At 42.0% G+C, this 14,292-nt stretch overlaps 1 protein-coding gene across 1 annotated transcript in view; it reads right to left on the bottom strand.

The window, feature by feature from the left end:
- The window catches only part of CNTNAP5 (contactin associated protein like 5), an 801,226-nt gene that overhangs the window by 426,636 nt on the left and 360,298 nt on the right, over nt 1-14,292 (bottom strand). Inside the window, exons 5-6 of the mRNA XM_003792647.1 lie at nt 13,478-13,681; nt 2,236-2,420 (exon numbers count right to left, since the gene is read on the bottom strand). Of these exons, the coding sequence (XP_003792695.1) occupies nt 2,236-2,420; nt 13,478-13,681 (389 nt within the window). The remainder of the gene's footprint in view (nt 1-2,235; nt 2,421-13,477; nt 13,682-14,292) is intronic.

Below are 14,292 nucleotides of genomic sequence, written 5' to 3'. Positions count from 1 at the left end.
TGACAGAGTGAGACTCTGTCTCAAAAAAAAAAAAAAAAAAAAAAAAACAGGCTTCAAGCCAGATATGTAGTTTGCTGAACTTTGTTCTACCAGTGGATCTCAACCTGTGGGTGGTGATCCCTTTGGGGGTCGACCAACCCTTTCACAAGGGTCACCTAAATACATCCTGCATATCAGATATTTACATTACGATTCATAACATTAGCAAAATTACAGTTATGAAATAGCAATGAAAATAATTTTATGATTGGGGGTCACCACAATGTGAGGAACTAAAGTATTAAAGGCTCTCGGCATTAGGAAGGTTGAGAACCACTGGTCTAGACAATCTACCAGACAATGAATCAGACCTTGATTTGTGGTGTTCGTCAGTCTCTCTAGTGTGAATACTTCCACTGTGGAGGATTTCAAGCTGTCAGAGAGAGGTCACTGAACACGAGATTGAGAAAAGGTGATGCTGTCACAGCCCAACAAAGAGCATTCCCAGGACACAGAACAGTCATAAAAATCCTCAGGAGCATGCACAGATAAATGATAAGTAGATGGCTAAGTGTGTAGATATAATAAAGTAAAATAATTAGGAATCAGTGAATTTATTAACTATTAAAATATTTAACTGCATTATTAATTTTTCATAATTGCTGTGTTTATCAGCCAGCTCACAGAAGTTTTGAAAATCTAACACTTGGCCCTCATGAATCAGTACAAGCTGATGCAACACACCGCTGTAGCCCTATTATTCTAAACTCAAGAAATCCTGAGGGCTGTTTGGCGTTGCCGCTCTGTGCCCCGGCTCGCCTCACTGACCTTCAGCTTCAGGCTAGCCCTACTCTCCTTTCAAGGCACAGCAACTTCTCCTGCTAGATGTCTTCTACCATTTTCTAGGCTGAGCCAAGTGCCCTCTGCCCTGTATAAACATATAATTATACATAATTACAATACAAACATTAGATGAATATGTAATGTTTCTGCTGTATTTCTAGGTTGAGCCAAGTGCCCGCTCCCCTATATAAATACATAATTATGATTGCATACAATTATGATATGTACATTATATAAGAGCATAATTGTATAAATACAAATTTTCTCTTTTCTAAGACCTCAGATCTCAGGACTTCACATCACCGGAGCCTTCACCTTCTTTTTCTGCAGTGGCTTGCTTATGATGTAAACTTCCTCAATTCTGAGGTTCTCTGCCTCAGCCATCTCTGTATATTTATTGCCCAGCACAGAGCCTGGTATACAGTAGGGGCATAATACAACTCTTCTTCTGAACTGCTAGCACAGATGGCTCACTTTTGGTGGCCAGTTTGCACAGCTTGGTGCAACCTCCTTTCTACTGCAGAAATGGTCCGTTTCCTGCAGCCTGTTCTGCAAGAGAGCAGGGGAGGAAGAGCTCTCCCTGCGTAGCACTCAGACTGCTGCATAGGAGTGGATGTTAAAGACCCATGCCTACAGTGCCCACACTGCAGGTTTTGTTTCATAGATTTTTTTCTATAATTTCTGTATCTTCCATTACATCAGATAATTGAAGTCATTTTTTTTAAAAGAGAAGGAGCCCAGGCGAGGTGGCTTACACTTGTAATCCTAGCATTCTGGGAAGCCAGTGCAGGTAGATTGCCTGAATTCACAGGTTCGAGACCAGCCTGAGCTGGAGCAAGATGTCGTTTCTAAAAATAGCTGTACTCCCAGCCACTTGGGAGGCTGAGACAAGGAGATCACTTAAGCTCAAGAGTTTGAGGTTGCTATGAGCTGTGATACCACAGCATTCTATCTAGGGCAACAAAGCGAGACTCTGTCTCAAAAAAAAAAAAAAAAAAATTAAAAATGGGTGGTGCCTGTGGCTTAAAGGAGTAGGGTGCTGGCACCACATACCTGAGGTGTCGGGTTCAAACCCAGCCTCAGCCAAAGTAAATAAATAAATAAAATAAAAAGGGAATTACTGCATGTAACCAAAAGGAAAGCTACAAGTAGAAAGAAACAAAAAATGCACAGGAGAGCTGCTGATTTTCAAAAGCACACAGCTAGCCGACACCTCCTGGACTCCCTGCACGCTCCCCAGCATGGCCCTGGTTCTCTCCCCAGACTCCCCCCCATATCATCACATCTGTGGAGGGAAGCTGAGCCCCAAGGTGAGCCACCTCAGTGCTCCTCAGCTTCTCCACCTGCTTGGGTTCCAGACTTTCCTGCTGCTCTTCAGCAGGAGTGGGGGGATGATCAGGACAGTCCACCCACCTCATAGTCAATGTCCAAGGCATCCGCCTCGCCCATGGTCCGGAAGTGCTGCGTGTGCCTGTCCACCGTGAAGTTCACCTGCTTGCCGACTCGCTCCATGAGGACTGAGTGCCAGTGCTGGTCATCCAAGAGGCTGCCCAAGGTGGCTGAGGGTGGACTGCTGCCCAGCCGAGCTTTGCTGTCATCTGTGAAAAGGGGAAAAAGGCAGGATGGCGTCTGTGTCCAAGCGCAGCTTAGGGCACTGCACTGTCCTCCAAGCAAGGCCGTGTCTCTCTACCCTGACGGTACAAAGGACGTCCGCGTAACTGTTCTGGGCTTGGGAGCCTGGGAGGGAACAGCAGGCCTTGCACGGGATTCTAGGACCAAATTCTAGTGCTGCTGATGCACATCCCCACTTCCAGACATGAAGCAGCAGGTTGGCAAATAACTAAAGGCAATATATAGCCTAACGACCATATGACTATGATTGAAAAGAGGTTTTCACTTTGAGAAATAATGCACGTTTTTCCACTTGCATGGCTCTTGGTGGGGAAGGCAGGTCCTGAGCTGTGCTTGGGAGGAGGGTGAGGCTGTGATGCATGTTGGGGACACAGTGGGCACAATGAGTTAGGAAAGCCTGTGGGCAAAGGCAAAGGAAGAGTCCTTTTAGCTGCCATTGTCAAGCACCTACTGTGTGCACAGCCTGTAAGTCAGAATTATGTGACCTCCATCTTTAATTCTCTAAGGGAAAGTCATTATCTACAGTTTACAAATGAGCACCGTGAGGTTCCAGGAGGTTAGGCACATGTGCTCTAGCGCAGCCAGGATTCCAATCGAGGTCTGCTTGCGTCTCTGTCCTGTGACCACAGCTGCTGGTCCAGGCATGAGTCGCAGGGCAGAGGATTCAGCCCACGCTGAGCTGAGAAGTTTCCCTTGGAGGATGCCAGTGATTCAGGTGGAAACTTTTTTATTCATTTCAGCTTCCCTGGCCCTCCTATTTCTCCCTCTTCCAGCTTTCTGGAAGTCCCTGCTGCGTTTCCCCTTATATCAAAAAGAAAGCACCTTTTTTTTCTTCCCTTGAGGAATTTGCCTCGCTCTTTAGAAAATGAACAATTATTACTTATGTACAAATTTTTAATTTTTAAAATATAGAAGAACCTCAATAAGTTGACCACCCATGCAAATGTAGCAAACTGGTGATGGAGCTCAGGAAAGGTCACCCCAAATCATGACCATTTAGTCTAAAGAATATCTTGAATTAAGGCACTTAGAGATTAACTGGTCACTGGAAGGGCCTTTCCCTCTATCTGCAGAAACCGGACTGACCTGATCAGAAGATCAGAGGGGACAATCGACTTCCCTTCCTCTCCCTCTTATCTCAATATAGCGTAGGAAAGAAGATCTAGAATGCAAGAAGACCTGGCCCAAATCCTTCATCGCATGGTACCTGTCTCTCAGGTCAAGTTACACATCGGTCTGTGTCCCCATCCATTCCTTCTCTGCAGCAACCATTCAGTGTACTTACACTTCACAATGTTCCCTCCCCTGTAAAAGGCAGGTATAACAATATCTGGGATATTGGGTATCACAATATTCAGTTGGGATTTTGGGTGATCACTCTTGTGATTTGCCCCAGATGCATGGTATTTGGAAATAAACATTTCTCTCATTAATCTGACTTAATTATGAGTTAATCTTTTAGCTAACTTTTAGGGGGAAAGGAGGAAGTCTTCCCTTACCTCCTGGTCAACATATAGAGGTGGTCACCATATAGAGGTGGTCACCATAAGCACATAGGCCTCTGGTTCTGATATGTACATGTGGTGCATTTCTGGTCTATGAAAATCAGGTCACCTTGGCTTGGCACCTGTGGCTCAAGTGGCTAAGGCATCAGCCACATACACCTAAGGTCGTGGGTTTGAATCCAACCAGGGCCCACCAAACAACAATGATGGCTGCAACCAAAAAAAATAGCCAGGCGTTGTGGCAGGCGCCTGTGGTCCCAGCTACTTGGGAGGTGGAGGCAGGAGACTCTCTTGAGCCCAGGAGTTGGAGGTTGCTGTGAACTGTGATGCCACAGTACTCTACCCAGGGGTAAAGCTTGAGGCTCTGTCTCAAAAAAAAAAAAAAAATCAGGTCCCCTTAAGGATGTGGTCAATGTAGGGAGGTGGTCAGCTATGGAGGTTCTAATGTATTTTATGTATGGAGTCCCTTATTACCTAAAGCTACACGTCTCTCTCCTCTCCTAGGACGTGTCTGTTCCAGCACAGCTGTGACAGCCTGTTCGGCGGGAAACATGCTGGCAGGTGCTCCCACTTCCTCTGTAGGCTGCCAACTCCCACTGTCACTGTGGCTCCAGTCACTCCTCTCTGTCCCCAAATAGCTCTTCATTACTTCCATATGTGTGGAGGTGAGGGCATCGAACTTATTATAATTAGAAAGTGACGGCTGGTGAGTTAATAGCTGACTTTATTTCATTGTTTTATTCATTGTTCCACAACTTTTTAATTCTCACCACTTGTTGGATTATGTTAATAATTAATAGGTTTTTTAAAAATTTCTCTCTCCCTCCCTTCTTCCTTCCTTCCTTCCCTCCCTCCCCTCTTGATTCAGGGCTGCCACATTCAGAGGGGACAGGAACCCCGTTTGCTAGGCCTGGACAAATAGGCCTTTCCAGACCACACTTTCAGGACTCAGGCAAATCAGAGAAAAGCAACCTGACAGATATCTCATCTGGGTGGACCCCCCTGGAGCGAAAAACACACCCTGCTGCCTCTTGGAACAGAACCTTGAAGATCACTTTCATTTGCTAAGACTTTCATCTGCTAATCAACAGGGGTTTTCTGCTGTCAGCTCCAGGCCAAGTGTGACACACTTCTCAGACCTCCCTGCTCCCAGGCAGTATATGAACTCTCAGACAAAGAGCCCAGGGGGGTTTCCCATTTAGCTCTCCCTACCTCCTTATTGCCAGAGGGTCTGTTGCCCTTCCTTCCTTCTATATTCCTTTTTCTGTAAATAAATTCTGCCCTGTCACTAATCCTGTGCTCCGTGGGTTCACTCTTGCAATATCCAAAACTAAAGAACCTGACTCTCAGCAGAGAGAAATTCCAGCAACATCCTTTTTTCCATTCCTTCCTTCCATGAAAAGGTATTAGAATCTACCTGCACCGGTGAGTGGCAGTGATGTATAAAGGAGAAACAGAGTTTAAAGGTACTCTGCCCGCACTGAAGGTTTCAGTGTGGAGAAGCTCAACAAATAAATCCATGAAGAGTGTGCTGGTGGCACACACTCTCAGTGTGAGACACTCTGAAGGCCTCCTTTCCCCGTGGCTGCAGGCTGATATCTGACCAGAGCAGAAACATGGCCACAGCCAGGAGGGGTATGTGACAAGACTGACAGGTGTAGGGGACCTTGGCCGCGCGGTTTTGGGGCAGAGTGCCAGGGGCTAGGGCCTGGCTCCTGGCATCAGGGGCTTTGTGCACTGGAACACACAGCTTATATTTTATCTTTAAGGAACTGGAGCTTTTGATGAATTAGTAAATCAGTGGTTACTAATTCAGATTACTTTTAAGAAAGGTTATGTTGGCAGCTGTATGCGAATGTGATTCGAAGACAAGGCTGGTTGTAAGGGTGGCAGTAATCCCAATGGAGCGTGAAGGGGCCTAGGCAAACATCACAGGAAGGATGGCATGTTAGGAGCAACTGGGTGTTGGCACGAGGTGGCCTTTAGCTGAGAGAGGCAGAGCAAGGTACCACCACCATCATGATGGTTCCCCTCTGCCCCCCACACCGCTTTTATTTATAAAATCAAATCTGTTCAAGAGCTAATATTGGGCGAAAGGAACTCAGGGTGCCTCATCAACTTTGCTTCTAGGTAATGAGTCAGATCTATTCAGTACTGGAGTTATCACTTTGCAATTGAAACTCATCTCACTTTTTTCCCTTAAAAAGAGAAAGGCAAGGCTTGGCACCCACAGCACAGTGGTTATGGTGCCAGCCACATACACCAAGACTGGCAGGTTCGAACCCAGCCTGGGCGAGCTAAACAACAATGACAACTTCAACAACAACAACAAATAGCAGGGCACTGTGGAGGGTGCCCGTAGTCCCAGCTACTTGGGAGGCTGAGGCAAGAGAATCACTTAAGCACAAGAGTTTGAGGTTGCGGTGACCTGTGATGCCACAGCACTCTACTGAGGGCAACATAGTGAGACTGTCCCAAAAAGAAAAAGAGAGAGAGAGAGAGAGAGGCAAGAGAAAGAACAATGAACAAAAGATTAAATATCTGAAAACTTAAAACCCCTACATTTCACAAAAAGAAGGAAAAAAATGGGAGAAAGAAGCATGCCCTTTCTCCCCACTTACTTATTCTGTGTATTAATATGTTTCCACATTAAGATTCCAGCTTCAAAATGTGAACTTGATCATGGTAAGGTCAAATGGGTTATATTTTTTGTTTAACTTTTTGGATGCATCAATAAATCCTCCCTCCTGCCTCTGTTTGGTCACCTTCCATTCCCCCACAGAAGAACACCATCGTTAAGGTCTGGCTTGTGCTTCCAGAAAGAAAACAAAAAATAGCCACATGCAAGCCAGGAGAGATGCTTCTCTATTTCCCTTCAATTAATCTTTAATGTGAAACTACAAAGCACGTTTCTCTTTAACTTTCCATTTTTTATTTACTCTATACTCAAATGTTTCCTTTATCAAAATATAAAAAAATGGTCCCATCTTTTTTATAGTTGTGCGGTATTTCCTGGCCTGATAAATATAATGTTATAGTTAAACAATTTCCTATTGGTAGAATTTAGACTTTTCTACCTACTTTAGATATTGAAAACTGCTGAAATACTTGTTATTACACAGATGCCATCTTGCATGGGTGCATGCTTACCTGTAGGGTGCATTCTTAGGTGAGGAATTGGTAGTCAAGGCTGTCACTGTTGCTATTTTGATAGACACTGCCAAGCAGTCCTCTCCTGAGGCTGTGCCTATTTAAACTCCTGCTATAATTCATGAGCATGCCAACAAAATATGGTCTAGCCTTAAATTTTGCCTGATAGGTAAAGAAGTTCTATTTCCGAGTAATTTTAATATGCATTTCTTTTAATATGAATGCGGCTGAAAATCTTTTCCTTTTCATTTCCTTTTCTGTGAACTGTCTTGTCTTATCTCTTGCTTATTTTTTTGTATCAGTTTTCTTATCAATTTGTATTTACCTCATTGCTTGCTTGTAATGTGAATTTTAGCGGTAACTTTTTTTTGCCATTCTTTGTTTTTTCAATGTTGGTTTTCTGTCTTGGTGGGTCTGTTGAATTTGTTCATGATTGTGTTGACAAATGTATAATTTCTTTCTCTTTTATGGCTTCTGGATTTGTATTGTAGATTAAAAGATGCTCCTCATTCTGAGATCATTGAAGAATTTGTTTCCCCCCCCTTTTTTTTTCTACTTCATTTCATTTAGAATTTAGTCTGTCCTATGGTAGGAGATACAGTTCTACCATTACCTTATATGTACTCAATTGTCTCAGGTCTGCTATTTTTAAATCATTGAGTAATTTTATTTAAGGAAATAGGATTTTCAAATGTGAGGAGAAACTCCACCAAATTAGATGAGACGTTTTGTTAAATTGGTTACGTCAAGGTTCTCTCAGCACATAGACTAGACTCTTCAGATGCTGAAATTCCCAGTAGGAAATTTCCGACTTGGTTGTTGTTCAACTGCCTGTTGCCTCCACTGCCTCCAGCAATCAGCACCACCCTCTCAGTGGGCCCGAACACTTGGACACAAAGATGCAGAGCCAGGACTGGTACCCTAACAATACTACCCTCCAGGTCTGAAGTCAGCCCTTCCTCTCCTGTCTTAACTTTGGCTCGGAAAGTTTGTTACTATGGCTCCATCCAACAATTCTCCTCCTCACAACTTTAAGACTTTAGGGGAATAAAACTATATTTCCTTAAATAGTGACTACTTCTCACTACATTTAATGAACCCATAAACTTAATTAACACACTTGTATTATTTTACGCAAATAGCTCATGAAACTTTCATGAATACCTAAAGCAATTTGTTGACCTTTCCTCAAAAACGGATTAACATTGCTCCGTGTTTACACTGCTCATTTGCTGAGCCAATATTTTTATTTCTTGAAGATAATGCAGAGTTAAATCCCACCAATCTTTTGTAAAAACATATGTCAATATGAACAACTTACTATTCATATAGTAACCCACTTTTTGAAAATATATTCTAAGAAAATCTTAAATGTGATAAAAATGTTTCTTCAAAGGCTAATGGTGATTTAAAAATTGGAGATAATGTCAAACAATTTGGAAAGAGAAAAAAACAACTTGAGTACCCTTAGGTTGTATACTTGGTAGTGAGTACCTTTTTTGACAAATTAAAAAGTAACATTTAATAAATTGAATATTAAATAATTTATACTACACTAATTTAAAATACATAAGAAATGGAAAGGTATAAATACAGATTAAACACAACTCAGGAAAAGACACAGATTAAAACTATGTGAAGGAAAACTCAAGAATACATTTACTGCCGTCTTTATTTTTAGAAGTCTTTTTCCTGTGTTTTGTTTTATTTTATTTTTTTAAAGAGATAATTTCTCAGTCACCTACACTGGCATGTATGGCTCAATCATAGCTCTTCGCAGCCTGGGATATCCTGAGCTCAAGAGATCCTCTTGCCTCAGCCTCCAGAGTGCTGAGATTACAGGCACAATACAGCATGCCCAGGGGCTCCTGTGTTTTAGAATGAGTATAAATTATTTTTGATAATGGAAAGAAGAAATAAACTTCATTAAAAGCAGCATAGAGTGTACATGGAAAGCTATGTTATCAAGGATGGGCAAAGCATTGAAGTGCTTCTGAATTACAAATTACTTTTTAATTAACCAAAAAAGGGCAGACAGGGACGAATTTCTTCCTCCCTTTCTGTTATTCTGTGCTGATACTCAGGTATCAGGAACAGCATAGAATATCTTTTCCAGTGATTCTAGTCCAGTAGCACCGGTATCTACTGCAGTTATTCTGTGCTGACACTCGGGTATCTTATCTTGTATTAAAACGAGGTGAGTAAATCTTCGTTTGACTGAACAATTGAGAAACTGAATTTCTGTTATTCATCAAGAAAACGGTTAGAATTGTATCAGTGAAGGAAAAAAAAAGGATGATAGTCCTAGGGAATGTGCTATCTTACCTAGAAATCTCCATTATTAGAAATTACAATAAAAACTTAATTCTCAAGAAATTATCTAACTCTTTATCTTGGAATATCTATTTCAAGCTCTATCTCAGTGACACTTGTGGTTCAATTACGAGCTTTAACTAGTTTCTAATTTGTTAAGGCGAGATAAAACTTGAGCCATTGTGAAGGACAAAAGATAAATAAATAAAACTATGGAGAAGCTAACTTTTGAGCCACGAACGTTTAAGGAAAGTAGCTATTTTTAATTACAAAAAAGTGTGTTTTTCATGTGGTTTGAGGGACAGTTAAAATGAAACAATATAGCTGCTACCCAAGGCCCTAAAGAATAAAATATTTTTAATAGAAATCTAGAAATGTTTGCAAAGCATTTCTAACTTTATCTTTTTTATCCTCCTACCCTTAACCTCACCATGCTGTGAATAAATCTATCAATTCCTTCGCTCTTACTTAGAACTCAGATTTTCTGGGAAAGGGCATGTATAGCAGAGCTTTCACCCAAGCTCTTTGTTTGATGATATCTTCTTCCTTGGTCTTATCTTAACAGTTCAAACACAGATGCCACTTAATGTGTACAATCGGTGAATTTCAGATAGCCTGAGGAAAGGGGGATGGAAACACTCTCGTTTGAGACTGTAATTCAGCAAAAAAGACAGATTGGAACGGGCTTGATTTACTGTTGATAAGAGAGTTGGAGACTCCTGTGAAGTTCCCCAGGCCTGCCTCCAGCTGATCTGCAGAATCGACCTTCTCACCTTTAATTTGTCAGATTACCAATATTGGTACTCCTTGTATTTACAAAGCTTCTCACACAAGGTAAACATTTTACATACGGTGTATCTATTAGTCCTGAACACAACTCTGCAAACAATGTCAGTTTCTAAGGAGCCCTGTGACTTGACTTAAGCAAGGACTCTAAGAATTAGGGTTGTGATCCAGCTGTTGGACTCCCAAGTTACAGGGAAAAAGTGATTTTTCCCTTGGCCCCTCATTTCTCATGTTCTTCCTCTCTGCATTCCACCTCTGACATGTACAAACTGTATAGTTGAGTAGGAATGGAAGGTCTCAGAAAATAATTTGATGTGTTGGAAAGGTGAGAGCTATGGAAAAGGAAAATAGGGTAACACACTAATGGTTGGCATCATGTAGAAAGAGAAGGAAAATTTCCCCTGTAGGCTGGCCAGTGTCATAAACGGCCCCCTGCCACCCTCGGTCAGCAAGTGCAGGGCTGATAGTCTCCTAAGTACTCAAGTGAGACCCCTTGAAGAATGTAAGAAACTAAGAGAAAGTAGTGTGATTGCAATGGACTTAGCCCTCAAACCAGAACAAATCTCTGTGGAACTCTAACATGATAATTCATGTCTATTTTTGTTAAAATATTTCTAAATTTTATTGTGTAAAAAGACTCTTAAAATTCAGGAGTTGTTGCTCATCTGTGGTCCCTCCCTGGTGTCTATAATCTATGACTTTGCTATCTTAGAAAATACTACCTGAATACATTTACATTATATTATCTTGATGATGCAGAGGTTTTTATTATTATTATTATTACTAAACTAGAAGGCAGGTAGAAATCATTATTTCATTATGCTGGGAGCTTCTTGAAAGTAGGGACTGGTAAGTCCCACTTTTAACATAAGTGCCAAGTTTAAAGTCTGAATTAATATATTTATTCAGCCCATTCTTATTGAAGGAATGATAAAGTTTATAAGAAATATGGTGTGCCTTCTCCCATAGACATTTTGTCTGAATGTCTCTCTTCCTCCCATCTTCATAAAATGTCTCCAGTTAACTCAAATTTAATCCTGGACTCTTCTGTCCCATCTTGATCTCTCCATTCACCACATGAATATTGATTTCTTTTATCTTTATTTATTTATTTTTTTTTAGAGAAGAGGACTCGTTCTGGCTCAGGCTGATCTCAAAACTGCAAGCTCAGGCAATCCACCTGTCTTGACCTCTCAGAGTATTAGGATTACAGGAGTGAGCCACTGTGCCCGGCCTGAATATTGACTTCTTAACACTGAAATACATCCTAAAATTACTCATAAATACACTTTTATCCTATCAAACAAGCAAAATTTTAAAGCTACACCATATTTTTGTTGGCAACTCTGTAGCAAAAATGCTCTCATGAAATTCTAGTTGGAATTTAAATAGGCACAACCTTTAAAGAGGAAAATTTGGCTTTGCCTGTCAAAATTGCAAACACGAAAGCCATTGATGTGAAGATTTACAACATTCTAGTGATTAAAGTTTGGATATAGTTTGGATATAGCTTGTAGGATTTCCCTATGATTTAAATGGGCTATGTATTTAAAATGTTTAATTTAATGCCTGCTTGTGAGCTCTCAAAAAATGACAACTGAAAAAGTCTTCCATAGTACATAGTACAAGTCTAGAGACATGATAAATATTCCATAAATGTGTGTGAACTGGCTATTAGAATCCCTAGATTTCAAAATCGCTGATGTTCCTTCAGAGAAGGTGAAGGACTTTAACCAGTATCTCCGTTCTTCATGGCGTCCTGCCCTTGGCCCCCAAAGAACATTCTGCTGTGCAGATGTTCATTCCACTCTAGGAGTCGCCCAGCTGTGCACACTGGGGGTGGCACAAACCCTCTGCCTCCGTTCAAAGGTTCTGGATCCTGAAAGGATGAGTGACCGGCACATACTATTGATGTTTTGTTTAGTTCTTACAACAGTTCCCCAGTCACCCAATCTTTCCACTCTTTGATTCTCTACCTGCAGGTGTGGGTTCAGACTATTGTGATTCTACAGAAGACACAGACCACCATGGGCAATTTGAATCAGAGGTAGAAAAAGTGGAAGGGGGAACATATCAAACTCCCTTAAGGGGGTGAAAGAAGAAGTCTCTTTCCCATTTAGTGGTTCTGGAAAAAAATCAGTGTTCTACCCTAAAAAATAAGTAGGTAAAGAAACATCACCTAGTAAAATCTCACCATAAAACTGATTCTGCCCAAGTCAGACATGGTGAAGGTAACAAAATAACGTGAATCAGAGGCTTATTAAAGAGAGTTACTTAAAAACAACAGCCGCGCCCTGTGTGTCTCCCAGCACCATCCTCAGCGCTGGGGAGCCTAAATTTCTGGACTGCAGAGTCCCTGATTAGATACTGAACACACATCGCACAGTGCCGTTGTCACTGAAGGGAACGCTAATGGAATGTTCCTGTCAGCTGGGGAGAGAACAACTACAGTTCCCTCCTTGCCTGGACCAGCACCGTTCTTTAGCCCGTTAACTTGAATTCTCTCTCTCAGGGCTCTCTGCCTTCTGCTCTTGGCCGACCATTCTTTCAAACATGCTTCTGATTACATGAAGGAGGCTGAGCCCCTCTCCCTCTCTCCACTCACCATGAGAGAAACAGCACGTACAGGTGGGCTGAAGCAAGCCCGATAGATGACACGCCAGCCCACAGAAGGAGGCCTGTGTCTGAAATGTGCAGGGGGCGGGGGGACATTCTGTGCTACATTCACTGGCTCTGGGGCTCACTCTGAAACAGGCCAGCCAGGGACTTAAACTAAACATAGAAACCATAGAAATGCCCTGAAACCTACATTTTTCCCCTCACACATAGTATTCCCCTCGCCAAAAAAAATCAGAGCAAATTAAATATTTCTCTTCTTTTTTTCACTTGAAACTTGACTTTCACAAATATACCTTGTAGAATAGATTGTGAGCATTGCCTCTATAACATGTGTATATTAAAACTTATTAAAGTTATTTTAGAGTTTGAATTATTAAAATAAATAAATTGACAAATAGGCAGATAAATACACAAAAGGAGCTTGCAGATCTCCCTATATGCCAATATTATTTTGTGCCAACAAATGCTATGTATTAATTAAACATTTCAAAATACGGAATTCTTCAGCCCCCACTCCCAGATAAGAGAGATATGTCCCTCAGATTGTGTTCCAGTGACTTCCCCTGGAAGTGTCAGGAACTGTGAGCAGCTAGATGAAGGAGTTACCCAACGTCTAACATGAAAAGGAAAGAGACGAATCCTGACCGTACCCAAGTTGAGGTGCAGGGCGAGCCTTCCCTTCTGCAGCTCCAGGGTTATGTGGTCTCCACGCTGGCCTTCTCCATGGAACAGGACCCCGTCCCCTTGCATGCTCTTGAACTTCAGGGAGATCACATCCTTGAGAGTGCTCATCAGCTTCTGATTGAACCTATACAGGAGGGAGCTTCTGCCGTCAAAGTCAGCGACGTCTGATTCTGGGCACAGAGAGATGGGGAAGGTGGAGAGAAATCAGTGCCCACCTTTATGACTGTCACTCCTATTTCCCTTCCTAGTTGTTGTCTGACTCACAGAAAAGGTCTTGAGATCTGTAAGGTCTGGTCTCAACAGGAAGCATATAGACCAGACCCAACCTAATTAGAATCAGGGGAATTATTCATTTATAAGCAACCACCACACACTGATCTTCAGCTCAGAAGCAAAAACTCTCATTAGTGATATGCCAGCTTTGGCTGAGGGGACAGGGTGAGAATACTACAACTTCCTACGTCAAGCTTCACAGGGCCAGGGGCCCGGTTTGTAATCATCTCTCATGATTTATCCTCCTTATTAATTTGTTTCTGACAATTGAAACCACTTTATCTCCTTCTCCTCGCCTCAAGGTTAGAGATGAAGAATAGATATTAGTGATTAGTGCAACACTCTGGTTGAATAGCACTGTCGGCTTGGAACCGGTGTCGAGAAGGACTGAGACTTCTCCCAGGTTCAGTGGAAAAGAATATCTGAGAAATGAAGACTGGAACAGAGAAGGCACATGACTGCATCCTCACCATAGAATATCTGAGAAATGAAGACTGGAACAGAGAAG

The sequence above is a fragment of the Otolemur garnettii genome, unplaced genomic scaffold (assembly GCF_000181295.1).
Source record: "Otolemur garnettii isolate 467f Iridium unplaced genomic scaffold, OtoGar3 scaffold00059, whole genome shotgun sequence".
In the NCBI taxonomy this organism is placed as follows: Eukaryota; Metazoa; Chordata; class Mammalia; order Primates; family Galagidae; genus Otolemur; species Otolemur garnettii.
The sequence above is the reverse complement of the archived record's forward strand: the minus strand, read 5'-3'. Positions and strand labels throughout refer to the sequence as shown.